We start from the raw sequence: 18,824 nt of genomic DNA, 5'->3' as shown, positions 1-18,824 counted from the left end.
GAACCCAAAACTCATTATCAAGTTTTAGTCAGCTGCAATAATAAAATATATCGGTAACGATTGCAAACGAATAGAAACCCAGAAATAGAAAACATTCGATACATAAGCACTTATGTAAAAACCATGTACACAGCCACAACTTACAGTATAAAATAAACCAAAACTGTTAGAACGCGGTCAGTAACCAGTGATCGATCGCGAATTGACAGTTGTCAATGATCAGACTTACAACTGGGCTTCCAGAACAATTCTTCGTGTTATTATTTCAAGAGCTTCGAGAGTCCCCCTACCCAAGGTAAGGCCTCGATGACTCCAACATTTGAAAGGAAACTTTACACGCAAAGTAAAGTGGAAGTGAAGTGTTAATCAGAAGTCCGATAAGTATTGAATTGAAAGCATAAACATTTTTATATTACATAGCGACCGTGATTTCAATCGGCAATTTTCGAAAAAAAGTGAACGTGAAAATTGAAAATCACTAAACATAAGAAAAAAAGTGTTGTGCTAAAATTCGTTGACAGTAAACATATGTGATCATTTTGGTAAAATATAGTGTTTTAAATAAAATGGCGAAAACTAAAGAAAAAGAACCGGAAATAATAGAAGATCATACAAATTCAGAACCAGAGCAATATAATGGACCTTTTATCCCTCTACATGCGAATATAATAAAATTATCACCAGATATCTTAGGGTATTTTGAAAATACCACATTAACACGATACGAAGCACAAATGCCAATATTTGAACAAATTCAAGTGGATTATCAAAAAGACAAAAATAAGAAGAACACTATGCTCGGCTATGCGAAGTAGCATACGAATTATACAAGTAATCTAAAGTTAATTGAAATAGACTAAAAATGACAGTGCACGAAATAACTTTACACTTAATAATTCGGTTCATAATTGAGTTCCCGGAACCAACAGTAGCACCTATTTACGAGGAAAGGATTCACGAATTTGTACACGAAGCGATAACGTTCAGAAATGCGAATATAAACAATGCAGTGATGATCAGTGGTTTACGCCAAGTCTTGAGACGGTGGATGGATTTCTTGAATAACGAAAGAGAGCATATCCAAAACCTCAGATGGTTCAAAGGTGAAGTGGAAGTATAAAGCATACAAAAACATTACAAGAAGCAACAACAGTTCTATCGAGTAAGAACCGCGACATAAAAAAGAGATACAGTTCCACGATGGAAACGATGAGTGAGAATAACTAGAGTGAGAAACACAAAAAGAGGAATAAAAAACGAAAAAGTGAAAAAAACAACAACAAAAATAACAAAGAACAATAAGTGAATAAAAATAGAAAAAAAACAACGTGAGAAGGTGAGACCACGGTTCATATCCTTGACCGGCGGGATCCCAAGGAACAGGAGTTCCCAACCTGAAGAGACTACAAGTTCCAGCGTCACAAAATGCAAGTTAAATTAATTTTAAACATGAAATGGAACCGAATGTAAACATTTCATTCGAATTAGGAAAATTAAAACAAATACTAAACATTAGAAACCATGCGCTAGAGTACTATCAAAACGATCTTCTTAAAATGCGCGAAAATTTAGATCGTATTATTGAAAACCTAACGCCAAAATTCGCTAATGCACACATAGATGAAATTGAAGACTGTTACAATTCAAGCTATAAAATTATAACAACAGCAATTAATACTCACTTTGAACGTAATAAAAAAATCAAGCTAGAGGAAATAAATAAATTAAATAAACATCATAGAATTCAGGAACAACCAGCAAAGATGGCTACATTTGATTTTAAAACTGCGAAATTCATAGTATCAACATACGATGGTTCGGTAGAACATTTTAATGCTTTTGAGGACTGAGTCGAAATAGTAAAAGAAATTACCGCACCACATCAGGAACAAAATCGGGTAAAGATCTGGTTGACAATGTAAAAAGCAGATGTTAGGAAAGAATTGACGCTAGCACAATTACAACCGAGCTAAAGGCTATAAAAGTAAAAAGTGCTAAATCACTGTGTCAGGAAGTAGAATTATTAACGGCAACCTAAAAGTTTTTTATATCGAACAACAAATCCCAGAAAAAGTCGCAAATGACATGATTGTAAAACTTGGAATAGACACAATCATAGAAAAGGTTAGCAACAAAAAAACAAAAACATTGCTAAAAGCTGGTAAATTTAATAACATAGCTGAAGCATCTCAAAAAGATGTCGAAAACGATAACACAACCGATGCACACATCTTAACAATACACAAAAATGATAACAGTAAAAATAATAATAACAATTACAAAAACAATTATCAAAGACCAAATTACAACCGTAACAACAACTACAATTATCAAACACGTAACCCACCCTTTTGAACTGGACAAAACTGTAGCAGATAATATCTAATCTGCTATACAGCTATAGTATTAAAGTAACAGCTATTACAGAAAACAGACTTTGGGATTGGTATTTAAGAAATAAACAGTACGGGTATGAAACTTAAATTTATAATGGCCCACATAAAGTAAAGAACTAGGAAAGTCACACAACACAAGTAGGCTACATACATGTGCTGCGTAAGCATTGGTCACAACCATTGGAACGTTAACAGGTAGAACCCGGATGATTATTTATGACAAATCAAAACTGACCCGCGCAGCGAAGCCCAAAATTGTTTACGAGGCGTTAAGTAAAGCAAAAACATGTCCACGCTCTGACGGAAGCGTTTAAGCGCAAGAAAGTAGGTCAACCCGCGAGGCTCCGCCCAAGAACGACAAAGGCGTCAAACTTAAGCATACTTTTAGAATGATATACAATAAAGTACCGGGCCAAAGTAAGACAGACTTAATCTGGACTTGGCATAGAACGTAACCAATCTGTGTCCGTTTACTTCCAGACCAATGAGTGTCCACTGGTAAGGCCTCAGTGTGTCCAACCTTTATTAAGTCCCAAAGATATATCCGCGATTCGCTAATTTTCACCAAGTGATGGAACGCAAGGGAAGACAGTCCGATGATAAGCAAAGAGGCAAACGCAGGTAAGGTCGAAACCTGTTACAATACAATAATAATCGAGGGTATCAAAACAGAAATGGACGAGAATATCCACAAAGATACAACAACAACTATACTCAACAGAACAACTATTACAGAATCGAAAGACCTAGAACGGTAAATAGAAATCCGACATGGAGAACTATTGGCAACAGAAATGTACGCCTGGCTACAACAACAAATGATCAGGACAACAATTTTTTATACCAAACGACAACTCAAAACGACACATATACACAATAAACCTTTCAGGTGAAGAATATGTAAAAATTAAATTACAAATTACAAACAATGAATATTGTACATTATTAGTTGATACAGGCGCTTCTGTATTCTTAATTAAAGCATGTAAAGTAAAACAAAATACTTACATCAATACTAACAATTTAATCACATTAAGAGGAATTGCTAACAATCCAATTAGTACACTAGGTTCAACGTATTCACAAATTTATTTCAACAACACTACTATTAATCATAAATTTCATTTAGTCTCAAACTATATTAGATATATTGTACTGAATGGAATCACTTTATTTGGTTCACAATGGCATAGAAATATATCATCTGTTGGAAGATGGAGATATAGATGGAATCATCTTACCCGCACGAAGCGAGGTAATACGAAAAGTAAAACTATTTGAAATCACAGAAGATTCAATTGTTTTAGCTCAAGAAATTAAACCAGTTGTATTTTGTGGTAACAACATATTGAGCAAAAACAATCAATTATTGAAATTTATGATCACAAATGATACAGAAATCATTAAAAATCATGATTTTTATCCAAAAATCAAATTATTGAGAGACTATGAGGTATTAAAACAAAATACAAAGCAAAAGTCTTTAATAGGTTAAGAAAATATAATCTTAAACTTGACCCAGAAAAATGTCATTTTTTCAAAACAGAAGTAATATATTTAGGGCATAAAATTGCTGATAAAGGAATTTATCCAAGTGGTTCAAAGTACGAATCAATAAAGAAATTCCCAGTACCAACTAATGCAGACGAATCTCCACGGTTTGTGGCATTTTGCAACTATTAAGAAAACTCATAAAAGATTTTGCCAAAATAGCAAAACCATTGAATAATCTAATTAAAAAGAATGTAAAATTTGAATGGACAAAATAATGTCAAGATGCATTCGAAATATTAAAGTAAAACTTGCTATCACCAACCATATTAAAATTTCCGGATTTTACGAAGCAAATTATAATACCCACAGATGCTTCAGAAATGGCTTGTGGAACAGTATTATCACAGATAACGGATGGTAATGACCACCAAATAGCATTTGCCAGCAAAGGTTTCATTGCAGGTGAAAAGAACAAACCAATAATCGAAAAAGAATTAACACCAATACAATAGGTTATTGACTATTTCAAACCATATGTATACGGAAGAAAATTCTTAGTATGAACAGATCATAGACCTTTAGTATATATGTTTGGTATGAAAAACCCGACATCTAAAGTAACAAGGATGAGACTAGATTTGGAAGAATTCGATTTTAACATTGAATTCTTAGCTGGTAAAGCAAATGGAACTGCCAATGCACTGTCACGAATAGTGATTCGGGGGCAGTACAGACTTCGAACGACGAAAATCCGTTCGACGCTCACGAGGAAATAAACAGGACGGCATGTAGCTGCCAATGTTTCAATGTCGTTTAATATCTACGATCAAAGGGTTGACAGATTCATGGCTAATAGGAGTTTTAAATTTTCTGCTGTTACTGATGTATTTGGCCTTAATGTTAATTTACTCAATGCAACAAAAAAAAACACAAATAAATTCAATTAAAGGGGCGGCCCGGTGGTGCATATGAAAAACGGCGCCCGTCCACACGGCAGGGACCGGGTTCAAATCCCATCCGGACCGTCCCCCCGTAGCATGGACTGACTATCCTGCTACGTGGTAAAATAAGTCTTGATACGGCCAGGCCGTTATAACCGAAAAAAAAAAAATAAATAAATTCAATTAAACTTTCATTTTACTTTTTGAAAGAGCTTATTAACGTTCATTGAAAATTAAAACTGCTAAATTTATTGAAAAAAATCCATTGCCAAACACATTCGTTTAAAATCCGCAGCTAAAAACCTAGCGGATTTCTCTCCATACAAACGGGAACGTTCGAATCCGCCAAGCCCCAGTTCATTCTTCTCGCGCGCAATGTACGGTAACTCAATTGAACGTTATTTTAAAAATGAGTGTCCAGTGAACACTAACTGACACCGGCGGCGAACGGATTTTCGTCGTTCGAAGCCCGTACTGCCCTCGATTAACTCAGTTAAATTAAGAGCATCAATACCAAAGCTAAAAACTGAAACAATACTTATGGTCAATACAAGAGGAATGGCAAGAAACCAAGTCTTGCAAAAGAAACAGGAAGAACAGACAGGGATTGATCACCCCACAGTCTGGGAAGTAAATAAGTCTTCAGAAGTTAGAAAACTTCTTAAAATAAAATTGGCCGTAACAAACAAAACTATAGCTATAATATATTGAGCTCGTGGTACAATTAGAATAAACGAATGATAGCATATTCTAATCTTATTCCCCTCAGACAATCAAAAAATAGCAATCAAAGCTATATCCGATATGGAAATTGTCGTATATACTCCGCCCAGGTGGATAAAATCGCAGGATGAACAATTAAAAATAATCGCAGATTATCATGTATATCCCTTCGGGAGGACACATAGGCCAATATCGACTGTATAGCAAATGAAAAGAAAAATTCAACTGGAAACATATTAAGACGCAAATTTATACAAAAATGTAAAGCATGCATAACGAACAAAACGACAAGACATACGAAAGAAGAAACAGTAGTGACGACAACTCCTTCAAAACCGTTTGACATGATATCAATTGACACTGTAGGACCTTTACCAAAAACTAACAAAAATAATAGATATGCAATAACAATTCAATGCGATTTAACAAAATAAATAGTTATAATACCAATATACAATAAAGAAACTAACACAATAGCAAGAGCATTGCTAGAAAATGTTTTACTAACATTTGGAACAAGAACTAGAATATAATAATGAAATATTAAATAAAATAGCAGAAATTTTAAAAATAAAACAAACATTTAGTACAGCTTATCACCCACAAACTTTAGGATCATTAGAACGAAACCATAGAAGTTTAAATGAATACTTACGAAGCTATACAAACGAACACCACAATGATTGGGACGATTGGACAAAATTCTACGAATTTGTTTATAATACCACAGACCATACAGACACAAACTTCGCACCATATTGTAACAGTAAAATTTATTTTTTGCAGCTAAATATCGTACACACGTCCTTCGCTTGCTATCGCTGTTTTACTAATCCCTTTTCTCACCGCGCTACTTCGGCCCTATCGATCTTATCGTTTTATTTCGAAGCAGGGTTACTCCTGTGTGTTTCGAAATACTGATTACAATATGAATTAGTGTTTGGAAGAAAAGCAACCCTACCACAAGCCATATACAAGGCTAAACCAGACCCAATTTACAACATTGACCAATATTACAATGAAATGAAATTCAAATTACAAAAATCTAATAATTGTGCCAAACAAAATTTAATAAAAAAAAAATAAAACGTCATAAGAAATAAAACGTCAACAAATACTAAATAAAAATATCAACCCAATTAATATACAAATAGGTGATCAAATATTCTTGACAAACGAAAACAGAAAAAATTAGATCCACTTTATATAGGACCATTTACAGTAATCGAAATTCAGGAACCAAACCAAACATAACGCAACTAACAAAATATATAAAGTTCACAAAAACAGATTAAAACAGTTTAAATGAATAATGTCACGATTTCTTATCTAACATTATTCAAAAAGAAAGGAAATGTAGCATAAATGCTAAACAGAATTTTTTTTAGAATAATATTAATCATTCGCAACATGAATAAAACTAAATATGCGCATCCATACAGATAACAATATGCAGAAACTTATTGTACCTAATTGGGAACCAGGCAAAAGCCTAAGAAAACAAATCATAGGGTAAACAGGATGCATACACATGTTCAAAAGGAAAAACCATAAAATCAAGATAATCCAAAAATTTAACGAACGATTTAGTATCAATAAAGATAGTGTTGAAAATAGATTCGGAGTTTCAGCAATTAATTTACAGGAATTATAGGAAATCTTTCATGAAATGTTTCACGGACGAACTGCAAGGGAATTAGTTAATTGGACTTCATCTAGGGCAGTAAGTGAACTTTAGGATTAGCAAATGAACTATGTAATAATGAACTTGACAGACGAATACACAGTGACAAACAGAACGGCGCGCGACGATTACGGCTTTCTCGGCTTGGTGGAAAAAACTCCGAAAATTTACAGCCAGCACTCCGTGAGAATTTCTCACATTTTTGGTCCTTCGAACCGGATTGTGAATTCAAGAGTTTTTTTTTCTTTCAAAGCTCTGCAACAAGAGCTCGGTCGGTTTAACGCTTTGCAACAAGGGCAAGGTGTACAATTCTTCGTCGCGTCGTTTCACGCCATCGCGTTTCGCTCCGCATCAAGGGCAACGGCCAACGATTTCAGCGCCATCGTTATTTGAATTTTCGCGCCAAACTTAAACGTTTTCTTTCGTGTTTAATTTCGTCCTGTGAGTGTTTTCATATCGTGCAAAATTATGGACAAGAAGATAAAAGCCGCTCAACTAAAAAGAAGGATCGCGGTGGAAAATATAAGTGCTCTCGAACGGTTCCAAGTGCAATTTTCTGGGGATGACGCCAAGCAAATTCCGGAGGCGTTAGAGGACTTGGAACGGCATAAGGAAGGGTTCTTCGCCGCGGTATCCAAACTGGAAGAGCTCGATGACAGTAATGAAGCGATCGAAGCTTGCATCATGGACAGGATCAACATCGAGGAGCGGTGTAGGAAGCTAAAATCCTTCCTCCGGGACAACCTTCGACGGGAAGAGGGTATGCTAAACGACACATCGGGTTTGGCTTCTTCAACGCTTGCGTTTGGTCGGCCAAACGCACCACATCTACGTCTTCCGAAGATCGAGTTGCCATCATTCGATGGCGACCAAACGAAATGGCTGTCGTTTCGTGACCGATTCATCGCGATGATCGACGCTTCACCGGAGCTTCCTTCGATTGCGAAGCTGGAATATTTGCTGTCAGCATTGAAAGGGGAAGCGGCGCTTCCTTTCGAACACACGCCGTTGACAGCGGACAACTACTCGGTGACGTGGGCAGCTCTTCTAAAAAGGTACGATAATCCACGCACACTAATCCGTGAGTATTATCGGAAGCTACATTCCTTCCCGCCCGTACGCGCGGACTGTGTGGATGAGTTAGTGCATTTGGTGGATGAATTCATTCGTCATGTGAATGGGTTACTAAAGCTCAACGAGCCCATCGATCATTGGGATACACCGTTGACAAATTTGCTGGTTATGAAGCTAGATCACGCTACTGTTTTAGCATGGGAAAAGCATTCGGTCCATGCCAAGAAGGACAAATACAAGGAGCTCATCGATTTTGTACAAGATCGAATACAAATATTGAAGGCGACTCGGAGTACTACTTGTGAAGATGACACTAGTATCACTAAGGTGGCTGGTACGCAGCGTTATCCAAGTTCGCGGAAGACAATCGTTCACTCAGCCGTAGCACAACCAGTGTCAAGTAGAATGATTGTATCACCACCACCGAAGTGTCCCTTGGAGTGTACGGAGAACCATTTCTTACGAAACTGTCCTGTGTTTGGCAGTAAGGACGTGCAGCAACGTCGGGAAGTGGTTACATCGAAACACTTATGTTGGAATTGTCTCGGAGATTCCCATCAAGTGAAATCCTGCAAGTCGGAGCATGCTTGTCGCACGTGTCATCAGCGACACCATACACTCTTGCATGTTCCTACCACTACAACGATCACGATGGCAGCTCAAGACGATCGCAGTTCGGTGATCCTGGAAACGGCTGTCCTATTCTCGACTCCATGTCGAATTTTATTTCCGAATCACTTTCTCGGAAGCTTACGGCTACTCGAAACAAAATCAACGTGGCAGTCACGGGCATCGGAAAAACGGCACAGTCGGCGAGAGGGTCGATCGTCGCAACTGTGGCATCGAGGAATCAATCGTATTCTAATCATCTGGAGTTCCTCGTTCTGGAGTCATTATTTGCGCATACTCCAATTACACCCATCGATACTTCATCGTGGAGTATGCCCGATCTGCAGCTGGCAGATCCTTCATTTAATGTTCCGGGCAACATAGACATCGTAATCGGCGGAGACACGTTCTGGGAGGTTCATTCAGGACGAAAACGATCTATGGGCACGGGCAAACCTTGGCTCGTGGAAACATCATTCGGCTGGAGCGTGACAGGGAATGCATCAAACGGTACACCTCTTCAACCATGTCATCGTTCGGGCTACGGAAGTCCACCTACGGAAGAGAAAACAAATCAGAAGGGTTCCACTGTTTATAATAAAGTTCCTGGAAGGTATGTTGCACATTTACCTCACTACCATAATTTTGGCATCGTTTTAGGGGCATCAAAGTCAAGGTCAGACCGATGTATTTCTCGGGCCAAACGTCATTCCAAGCGCTGGAAGTATAGCCCTCGTGACAATTCGGTAAACTATCATGCAAACGTGTCACATCGTTGGAAACCAAACTATCATTCGGATCATAAACGCTGGTTTCATTCACCACCCTGGGTTTGCGAAGAACAGAAAACAACAAGATCGAAATCTACAAGGGGAATATTGGAATGATCAATATCTACATACCATCACACGTTTATCGGCGTATCATTTCATCGCGAAGCAACGGGCTTCATCAGGCATCATATTCGGGGTAAAGAGATTTACACACTCTTTACACTACTCAATCGGAATGAGTTTCATCATGTGGTGCTACTACACATCATCTGCGGACGGTTCGGGAATATGTGTGACGGTGGCCGGGTTCACTACACACATATTATTCACATACATTCCTCTCGTCATTCAATTATGCCTTTTTCGGTCGGAACAACAGCATCGCGTTCGTATCTAACAGGCGCACATTCGTAGCGATGTTCAGCGTAGTATAGGAGGCAATAGTTAAATTCGCAAACAGTGTCAGTACACTTCATTACGGTAGAAAGTTCTCCCATAGGTTTGTACGGGAACTTTAGGGAAGCTGTCGATCAGCTCAATCAAATAGCTAGCTCGCATAGTTATCTATAAAGGAAGAAAGTAGTTAGTATCAGGATGGAACGTACTTACTTACCTTAGTGGCAAAGGAAATCTCAGAGATACACTCAAGCGTGGTTGGCTGGTTGAGATAACGGTACTCAGCAGCAACGTGATATCAACATTTGGAAGGCTGGCAATCATTCGCACCTTAAGTATGCACACACGCATTTTTCGCATACAGGATTGTGTAAACAAAACTGACAGTTTAGGCTAGTTCATCGATTACGGCAACAATCGATCAAATCACAATGGAGATCAATCGTACAATTTCCGGTACACATTACGAATTACATTTAGTTAGCTTATTAGGTTTCATGAATTAAAAGAAGTTCCTTCTTTGGTGGCCGGGAATGTTGAAAATAGATTCGGAGTTTCAGCAATTAATTTACAGGAATTATAGGAAATCTTTCATGAAATGTTTCACGGACGAACTGCAAGGGAATTAGTTAATTGGACTTCATCTAGGGCAGTAAGTGAACTTTAGGATTAGCAAATGAACTATGTAATAATGAACTTGACAGACGAATACACAGTGACAAACAGAACGGCGCGCGACGATTACGGCTTTCTCGGCTTGGTGGAAAAAACTCCGAAAATTTACAGCCAGCACTCCGTGAGAATTTCTCACAGATAGAAAGGAGGTAAAACAAAAATCTGGAAACTTGAAGAGAACCCAAAACTCATTATCAAGTTTTAGTCAGCTGCAATAATAAAATGTATCGGTAACGATTGCAAACGAATAGAAACCCAGAAATAGAAAACATTCGATACATAAGCACTTATGTAAAAACCATGTACACGGCCACAACTTACAGTATAAAATAAACCAAAACTGTTAGAACGCGGTCAGTAACCAGTGATCGATCGCGAATTGACAGTTGTCAATGATCAGATTCACAACTGGGCTTCCAGAACAATTCTTCGTGCTATTATTTCAAGAGCATCGAGAGTCCCCCTACTCAAGGTAAGGCCTCGATGACTCCAACATTAGAAAGGAAACTTTACACGCAAAGTAAAGTGGAAGTGAAGTGTTAATCAGAAGTCCAGAAGAAGTATTGAATTGAAAGCATAAAAATTTTTAAATTTCAGTAGGTTGACACTGTTTTTTACACCTTTACCCAAATCGTATGTTTGAAAGAATTTAACAATTAAATTTCTGACGCTGAAGCAATCCCCGATATATTTAATCAAAGTAACATGGTTAATTAACTGTATAAAAATCTGCAAAAATCCTTAAAAAGTGGCGAAATTTTATTCTTTGCAACTTTGTAGAACATCATTTTCGTCTAGCTCTTCTAGCTAGACGTCTAGCTCGCGTCTAACAAAGCCAGTACGTAACGGGCGGCCGCGAGAATAGGCCGCAAGGCATAGAATTGTAGCGAAAAATACCTTGTTTTTGTCATTGAATATAATACTATAATACTACTAAATAAATAATACTAAATATTTTATCTAAATATCACACGGAAAAATCTTGCAACTATTAGCCCCAGTGTGGCCAACATATTGTAATCGGTCGTTTGTAAATAAATAATAATTTTAATACAAATAAATGAAGAAAACTGAACGCGCTTTTGCACGCTACGCTACGACCACCGCGACCATAACACCGTACGCTGCGAGCGGTCTTGTAGCTTTCCACATTGACCTGTAAGGATTCATCATTCACCGGGACGCGTTGCTTTTCACATGGACGTCGTGAGGATTCCACATGGAGGCCGAAAGGATTCCACATGGACTCGAAAGCTTCCACATTCATCCGCCAGGATCGTGCATGCGCCCGTACGCTGCGAGCAGTCCCGATGCGTTCCACATGGATTCCACATCGACCCGGGTCACACCCCTAGGATCGTGCAGGCGCTCGTACGCTGTGTACGCTAGTGATGGGTTCTCGGAATCGCACCCACGGCTCCGAACCGCTTGCGAGCATAGCAATTCCGGCTCCGATTCCGACTAGGTTAAAACCACGATTCCGCCTGGAGCCGTCCGGAGCCGCCCGAAGCCGTCCGGAGCCATCCGGAACTGTCCGAAACCGTCCGGAGCCGTCCGGAGTCGCCTAGTCTGCAGCCGGAGCCGTCGGAATCGTCGGAGCCGTCCGGAATCGTCCGGAGCCGCTAGTTATTGCTAGCGCTTTATTTTTTTATATTTTTTTAATAAAGATTGTTTTATTTTTTTTAATTTTTACCAGATTACATAAAATTAGCTGGTAGTGTAATAATCTAGGTTATATCATTGTCAACTAGCGGCTCCGACGGCTCCGGACGGCTCCGACGATTCCGACGGCTTCGGCTGTCGACTAGGCGGCTCCGGACGGCTCCGGATGGTTCCGGAAGATCCCGGACGGTTCCAGACGATTCCGCACGGCTCCGGCTGCCGACTAGGCGGCTCCGGACGGCTCCGGGCGGCTCCGGGCGGCACCGGACGGTTCCGGACGATTCCGAATCCGGAGTACTGCACCTACCTTCCGGAGCCGCTTCCAAAATTTATGGAGTCATTCGGAAGCGATTCCATTTTTTTGTCGAATTTACCCATCACTAGTGTACACACATGGTGTCTTTGAATGTGTTAGTGTGTATCGACGCGCGATCCCAACACGCATTCTCGCTTTAGCAGGATGATCGCTAGTTAGGTAGAGGGAGAAAGGGCTAATTGGGATCGACAGCGTACCGTGTATATGCATGTGTGCACGTTTTTTATCTCACGTCGCCTGTAGGCCAGAACATAGCGGCAATAGTATTTTTTAGCAGACGTGGTTGAATTGCTCACTGGGATTTCTCGTTGTTTTGTTGTCCACTGCCACTGCGCTTCCGATGTTCCACTACGCATCGGCTCGATGGGATTCACTACGCATATAAACATAGCTCTTGAGCATTAGTACTCATACAACATAAATGGACTAGCGATACCAGGTGCTAATAGAATCCGTGATCTTGGCGTCCTGTTAGATGGCAAGCTTACTTTTCGAAATCACTATGAAAACATAATAAATAAGGCCGATAAAACTTTTGATTTAGTTCGTAAAATTACGAGCGAATTCAATGATCCTGTTTATATAAAAATTCTGTTTGTTAGTCTTGTCCGTCCTATCCTTCAGTTTGGATGTATTGTAGGGTGCCCATGTACCGAACGATGCATCAAAAGAATTGAAAACATCCAAAGATACATGTCTAGGTATGCCATAAAGTTGCTGACATGGACTAGGATTGGAAACATTAGAAAATCACCGTAAACACGCTTAAATCATATTTATTGCAAAATAATTAAAAGGAAAAATAGACGCGCCTCAAAAAATCAGAATCTATGTACCTCGAAGTACTCAATAAAGTAGTAGAGATAGTTGTACTAGTACTGTGTCTCTACTGTATACAAAAAGTACCGTATTTTAGCGTGTATATCGATGAATATACCCCCCAGATGAATTTATAGCCAATTTATTTGCGGTGTAATATTTATTGGACTATTTCACACGTATATTCTTTTCTGTTCACTTTGCGTATCGCGTTCGCGAGGTCCGTTCTGGTGAGCGGGTGATCATCGACTGTGTGTCGTATCCTGACACGGGCACGTGTGTACGGACGTTGCTCAGCGCTGCCAAATTTCCCCGGAACCGAGCATTGTCTGCAGCGCTTCTGGTGAAAACTTGTTGGGCACTATTGTATGGTGTGTCGACTATTGCAGCTAATATTCTGAAGAAATGTTGTGTTGTTGTTGTTGTTTGGTGCCTGTTGTGTTGTGTTTCGCCTCAGTACTCTCCCCTATGTTTTTAAGAATCTAGCCGGGATTCTTACGTGACGTCCTGATGATGTTGTGGTTGTAGCGCAAGGGTCTGGTGGTGATGAATTTGTTTTAACTTGTTGTTGTTCTGTATGTACAAACGCTGCTTTTAGACGATCGATAGAGATAGATGATTTTTTTCCTTTGATGTCTATTATGAAATATTTCTTTTTTCGTTGAATGACGCGGTAGGGTCCATCGTAGGGTGGAGTTAAAGGTGGCTTAATTGCTCCGCTTCGAACGAAAACATGTGTACAGGATTCTAATGTTTTTTGTACAAACGGTCGTTGTGTAGAATGATGAGAAGTTGAAGTTGGTTTTATTTTTGCCATTGTCTTTTTTAGGTTTTCAACGAAATCTGTTGTAGGTTTGATGTTGGTATTTTCGTCGGAGGCAAAAAATTCTCCTGGTAGTCGAAGCGATGTACCGTAAGTAAGTTCTGCTACTGATGATCCTATGTCTTCCTTGCAAGACGTCCGCATTCCGAGTAGCACAATTGGTAATGCTGCTGTCCAACTGGAACTGTTGTGGCACTTCAAAGCTGTTTTGAGTTGACGATGCATTCTTTCTACATGTCCGTTGGCTTGTGGGTGGTACGGTGTAGTACGCAAATGGTTGATGCCAAGAAGATGGAGAAGTTCTCTAAAAAGTTCGGATTCGAACTGTCTGCCTAAGTCGGTTGTTACATTGCTTGGTACTCCGAATCTGGAGATCCAACCGTTGACAAATGATTTCGCGACTGTTTCAGCAGTGATATTTGGTATCGGCATAACCTCGGGCCATCTTGTAAATTTGTCTATTATGGTGAGACAATACTGATTCCCATCGGATGGTGGTAACGGACCAATAAGATCCATATGGATGTGGGAAAATCTGTTGTCCGGCATAGCTATGTGTTCGATCGGTGATTTGTTGTGACGAGTTATCTTTGACTTTTGACACGGAATACAGTGCATTACAAAATGTTTGCAATCACGCCGTATTGCTGGCCATACGTATGAGTCGGATACTAGTTTGGTTGTCGATCGAATGCCGGGATGAAATATGCTATGGAATTTCGATATTATTTGTTGGCGAAACTCTTTTGGAATGAAAGGTCTGATTTTCTGGGTGGATATATCACAGAAGATTGGCGTCGAAGCTAAGTGTGTTTTAAAAGTTTTCAAACAGAGCGATGTGTTCGGGTCAGACAAGAGGTGTTGTAGTTCCGGATCTGTTTGTTGCTTTACTGCTACACCTTCGAAATCGATTGGCTGACTATCGATGGCTTCTAAACGACTTAACATGTCTGCTATATGGTTTTTTGCGCCGGATATGTGTCTGATATCCGTTGTGTATTCACTGATAAAACTCAACTGGCGTTGTTGAGTGAGGCTTGCACGTTCAGGACGCTGTTGAAAAGCTGTTACCAGTGGTTTATGATCGGTAAATATGCAGAATTCACGACCGATGAGATGATCTTTAAAATATTTCACTGCTTCGTAAATCGCCAAAAGTTCTCGATCGTAGGTGCTTGCTTTCTGTTTGCTTTCGCTCAGCTTACGAGAGAAATACGCCAATGGTTGACGTTCGTTGTTACGAATTTGATGTAACACCGCTCCGATTGCGTTGCCAGATGCGTCTACTTCCAACGCCAATTTAGCATACGCACATGGGTGAGCGAGTAAAGTTTCCGTAGCCAAATCCTGCTTGCATTGGTTGAAAGCTTTTGTTGTATCTTCATCCCATGTTAATATTGTGTTATCATTACGAATATTTCCCTGCATCATGTTATGAAGTATTTGTTGATTCTTTGCTGCATGGGGTATGAAGCGACGATAAAAGTTTATTGTTCCCAGAAATCGTTTTAATTGTTTGGCTGTGGTTGGTTGTGGGAAATTTATTATGGCTTCTACCTTGATCTTGGATGGTTTGATTCCTTTTGCTGTGATTATGTGACCGAGGAAAGTAACTTCTTGTAAACCAATCTGACACTTGCCTGGGTTGATGGCCAGCTCATTCTCCCTTAGACGTTGGAAAACTTGACGAAGATGCTCTTTGTGCTGTGCGATGCTGCTGGATGCGATGAAAAGATCATGCACGTACGGAAAAATAAAGTCAAGATCTCCCAATATGTCGTGTAGATGGCGTTGTAGTGTTTGACCTGCATTTCGGAGTCCGAACGTCATATATTTGAATTCGAATAGGCCGAATGGAGCAGTAATGGCAGTTTTTGGAATATCTTCTATTGCAACAGGAATCTGGTGATAAGCGCGTTGTAAGTCGATACAGGAAAATATTGTCTTGTTGTACAGGATGTTTGAAAAATCCTGAATGTGTGGTATTGGGTACCGGTCAGGGACTGTGATTGCGTTTAAATTCCTGTAGTCACCACATGGGAGCCACGTACCATCAGTCTTCTTAACCAGATGTAATGGACTGGCCCAAGAACTTTTCGATGGCTGACAAATTCCTTGTTCCATTAGGAATCTAAATTCGGCTTTCGCTGCTTCCAGTTTATCAATGGGCAAACGACGTGGACGACAGAAAACAGGTTGGCCAGTAGTGATGATTTGATGAACGGTCTTGGCTTTTGTCTGTTTCCGATTAACGTTAAGCATGGTTATGTCTTTGTACTCACTTAATATTTCGGCAAATCGTGATGTTGAATCGTACGATTTGATAACTGGTTCGGAAACACTGCTGATGTTTGTAATTTCTAAACGTGTGGTGTTATCGATGATTTTGTTTCGTCGTGTATCAACCAAAAGATCGTGATGACTTAAAAAATCTGCACCAATGATTGGTGATTTTACATCTGCTATTGTGAATATCCAGACAAATGGTCGACGCAGGCCAATATTAAGTGTAAGACGTTTTGTGCCAAATGTATCTATTTTTGTCCCGTTTGCTGCGAAAAGGTGTTTCGTTGAAGGATTATCACGTTCCTTTAACGTTGGCGGGATAACGGAAACGTCTGCGCCTGTATCGATCAAGAAATTCTGATGTGTAGCTTGATCCAAAATGTGTATACGGTCTATTTGTTTCAGTTTAGTGCAGCTGGGCTGCACACCACTTAGTTTTTTTGGAACCGGAGCATATTGGCACATTTTTTCTGGGTTGCGTTGGTTTTCACACTTTTTGGCTGCGTTACCATAGCGCCGATGGTAACACCAGTGGCACAAAACGCATCAAATTCAAATTTTCAACTCATATATCGACTCAGTTTCGGCGGGTCGAAAATTTTGACAACTCCATACATGGTGAGTCGAAACTGCTGCCGGTTAGCAGTCCTGTTTCGACTCACCTTTTTGATCTTTTTCACCATGGTGCTTTTCATAGGCTTTCGGAATCTGTACCGTGCGCCAGTAAAACGCACCGGACTTTCGTTGTCCTTCTAGTTCACGGCTCTTCCTGCGGCCAGATGAAGTTGATCGTGTAGTCCTCATTTTACCGCAACACTTTTAAATGAAACTGTACAGCTAAGCACTTCCACTTTCGCTTTGCTTTGTTGACATGAACGCTCACCATAACACCGTGGTAATGTCACAGCTGTGGTGAAAAAACTTCGTTTGATACATCAATTCACCATAGAGTTGAGTCGAAAATTTGAATTTGTGCCACTGGTGATAACAAATAAACGGGCCGCGTTCTTTGGACTGGCTGCGGTGATGGCTATTGTATCTCCTCGGGTGACTGTCGCGTCGATTCCATGGCCGCCGATGCTGTTCGCGCAGAAGATCGTCGAGTTTCTTTGTCAATGCGGCGACTTGTGCTTCGAGTGATGTTTGTTGATGGGTGGATGTTGTAGCTTGTACAGAGTCTATTTCGTTTTTTGGAGCTTCCATAATTTTATCAGCAACCTTGGCTTGTTCGTCCAGAGTGGCCGTTGACATGGCAGCAAGGATGGAACGGACTGTCGGAGGTAGTGCTCGCACCCATATGTTGGCCAGTATCTTATCACTGCATCCCGCGCCACCTGTACGTCGCATCTGCGATAATAGTGAACTGGGTTTTTGGTCACCGAGCGTTACCCCCGCTAACAAAGTGGAAATCCTTTTGGTCTCGGATGGATGGAAATGTGCGATTACGTCGGTTTTCAGTGTAGAGTACCGATCCTGTGTTGTCATTTCACTGCATCGAGAGATGGTGGAATATACATGCTTCGCACGAGTGCTCAGTGCAACGATGCGTGCATTGAATTTGGTTTTGTCCGATTTAATACCGTTAACTTCGAACGCTGCCTCGAGGCAAACAAACCACATGTCTACGTCATCGCCGTCGAACGCCGGATAGTTTATCTTTAGCACTTGTAATTGCGGGGTAGCAATTTCGTTTTTCGATTTACTTTCCGGATTCATTTTTGCGCTTTGGGTGACGTCTACTTTACTTGATTCACTTTCCGGATTCATTTTTTGCGTATACGTGTATGCGTTTGCTTTTGTGAGTGCGTTTTAACGGAACAGGACACGGTTTTTCCGATTTGGCGCGGTACACGGTTTCACGGCAAGTGTTTCGTTTTTGCACACGCACGAGCACTGAAACTGTTTTTTCACACGGGGTCACCAATATAGCCAATTTATTTGCGGTGTAATATTTATTGGACTATTTCACACGTATATTCTTTTGCGTTCACTTTGCGTATCGCGTTCGCGAGGTCCGTTCTGGTGAGCGGGTGATCATCGACTGTGTGTCGTATCCTGACACGGGCACGTGTGTACGGACGTTGCTCAGCGCTGCCAAATTTCCCCGGAACCGAGCATTGTCTGCAGCGCTTCTGGTGAAAACTTGTTGGGCA

The 18,824-nt window shown here is 40.2% G+C and overlaps 2 protein-coding genes across 4 annotated transcripts in view; both read left to right on the top strand.

Annotated features, from left to right (window-relative positions):
• The window catches only part of LOC125772085 (uncharacterized), a 312,356-nt gene extending 302,705 nt beyond the window's left edge, over positions 1–9,651 (top strand). The window contains exons 2-4 of the mRNA XM_049443443.1: positions 7,540–8,990; positions 9,062–9,534; positions 9,582–9,651. Of these exons, the coding sequence (XP_049299400.1) occupies positions 7,707–8,990; positions 9,062–9,534; positions 9,582–9,651 (1,827 nt within the window). The 5' untranslated portion in view covers positions 7,540–7,706. The remainder of the gene's footprint in view (positions 1–7,539; positions 8,991–9,061; positions 9,535–9,581) is intronic.
• The window catches only part of LOC125767197 (uncharacterized), a 285,303-nt gene that overhangs the window by 176,656 nt on the left and 89,823 nt on the right, over positions 1–18,824 (top strand). The gene's annotated exons all lie outside the window — the stretch shown is intronic.

Source organism: Anopheles funestus, chromosome 3RL (assembly GCF_943734845.2).
Source record: "Anopheles funestus chromosome 3RL, idAnoFuneDA-416_04, whole genome shotgun sequence".
Lineage (NCBI taxonomy): Eukaryota > Metazoa > Arthropoda > Insecta > Diptera > Culicidae > Anopheles > Anopheles funestus.
Note: the sequence above shows the minus strand (reverse complement) of the source record. Positions and strands in the feature narration are given on the sequence as shown.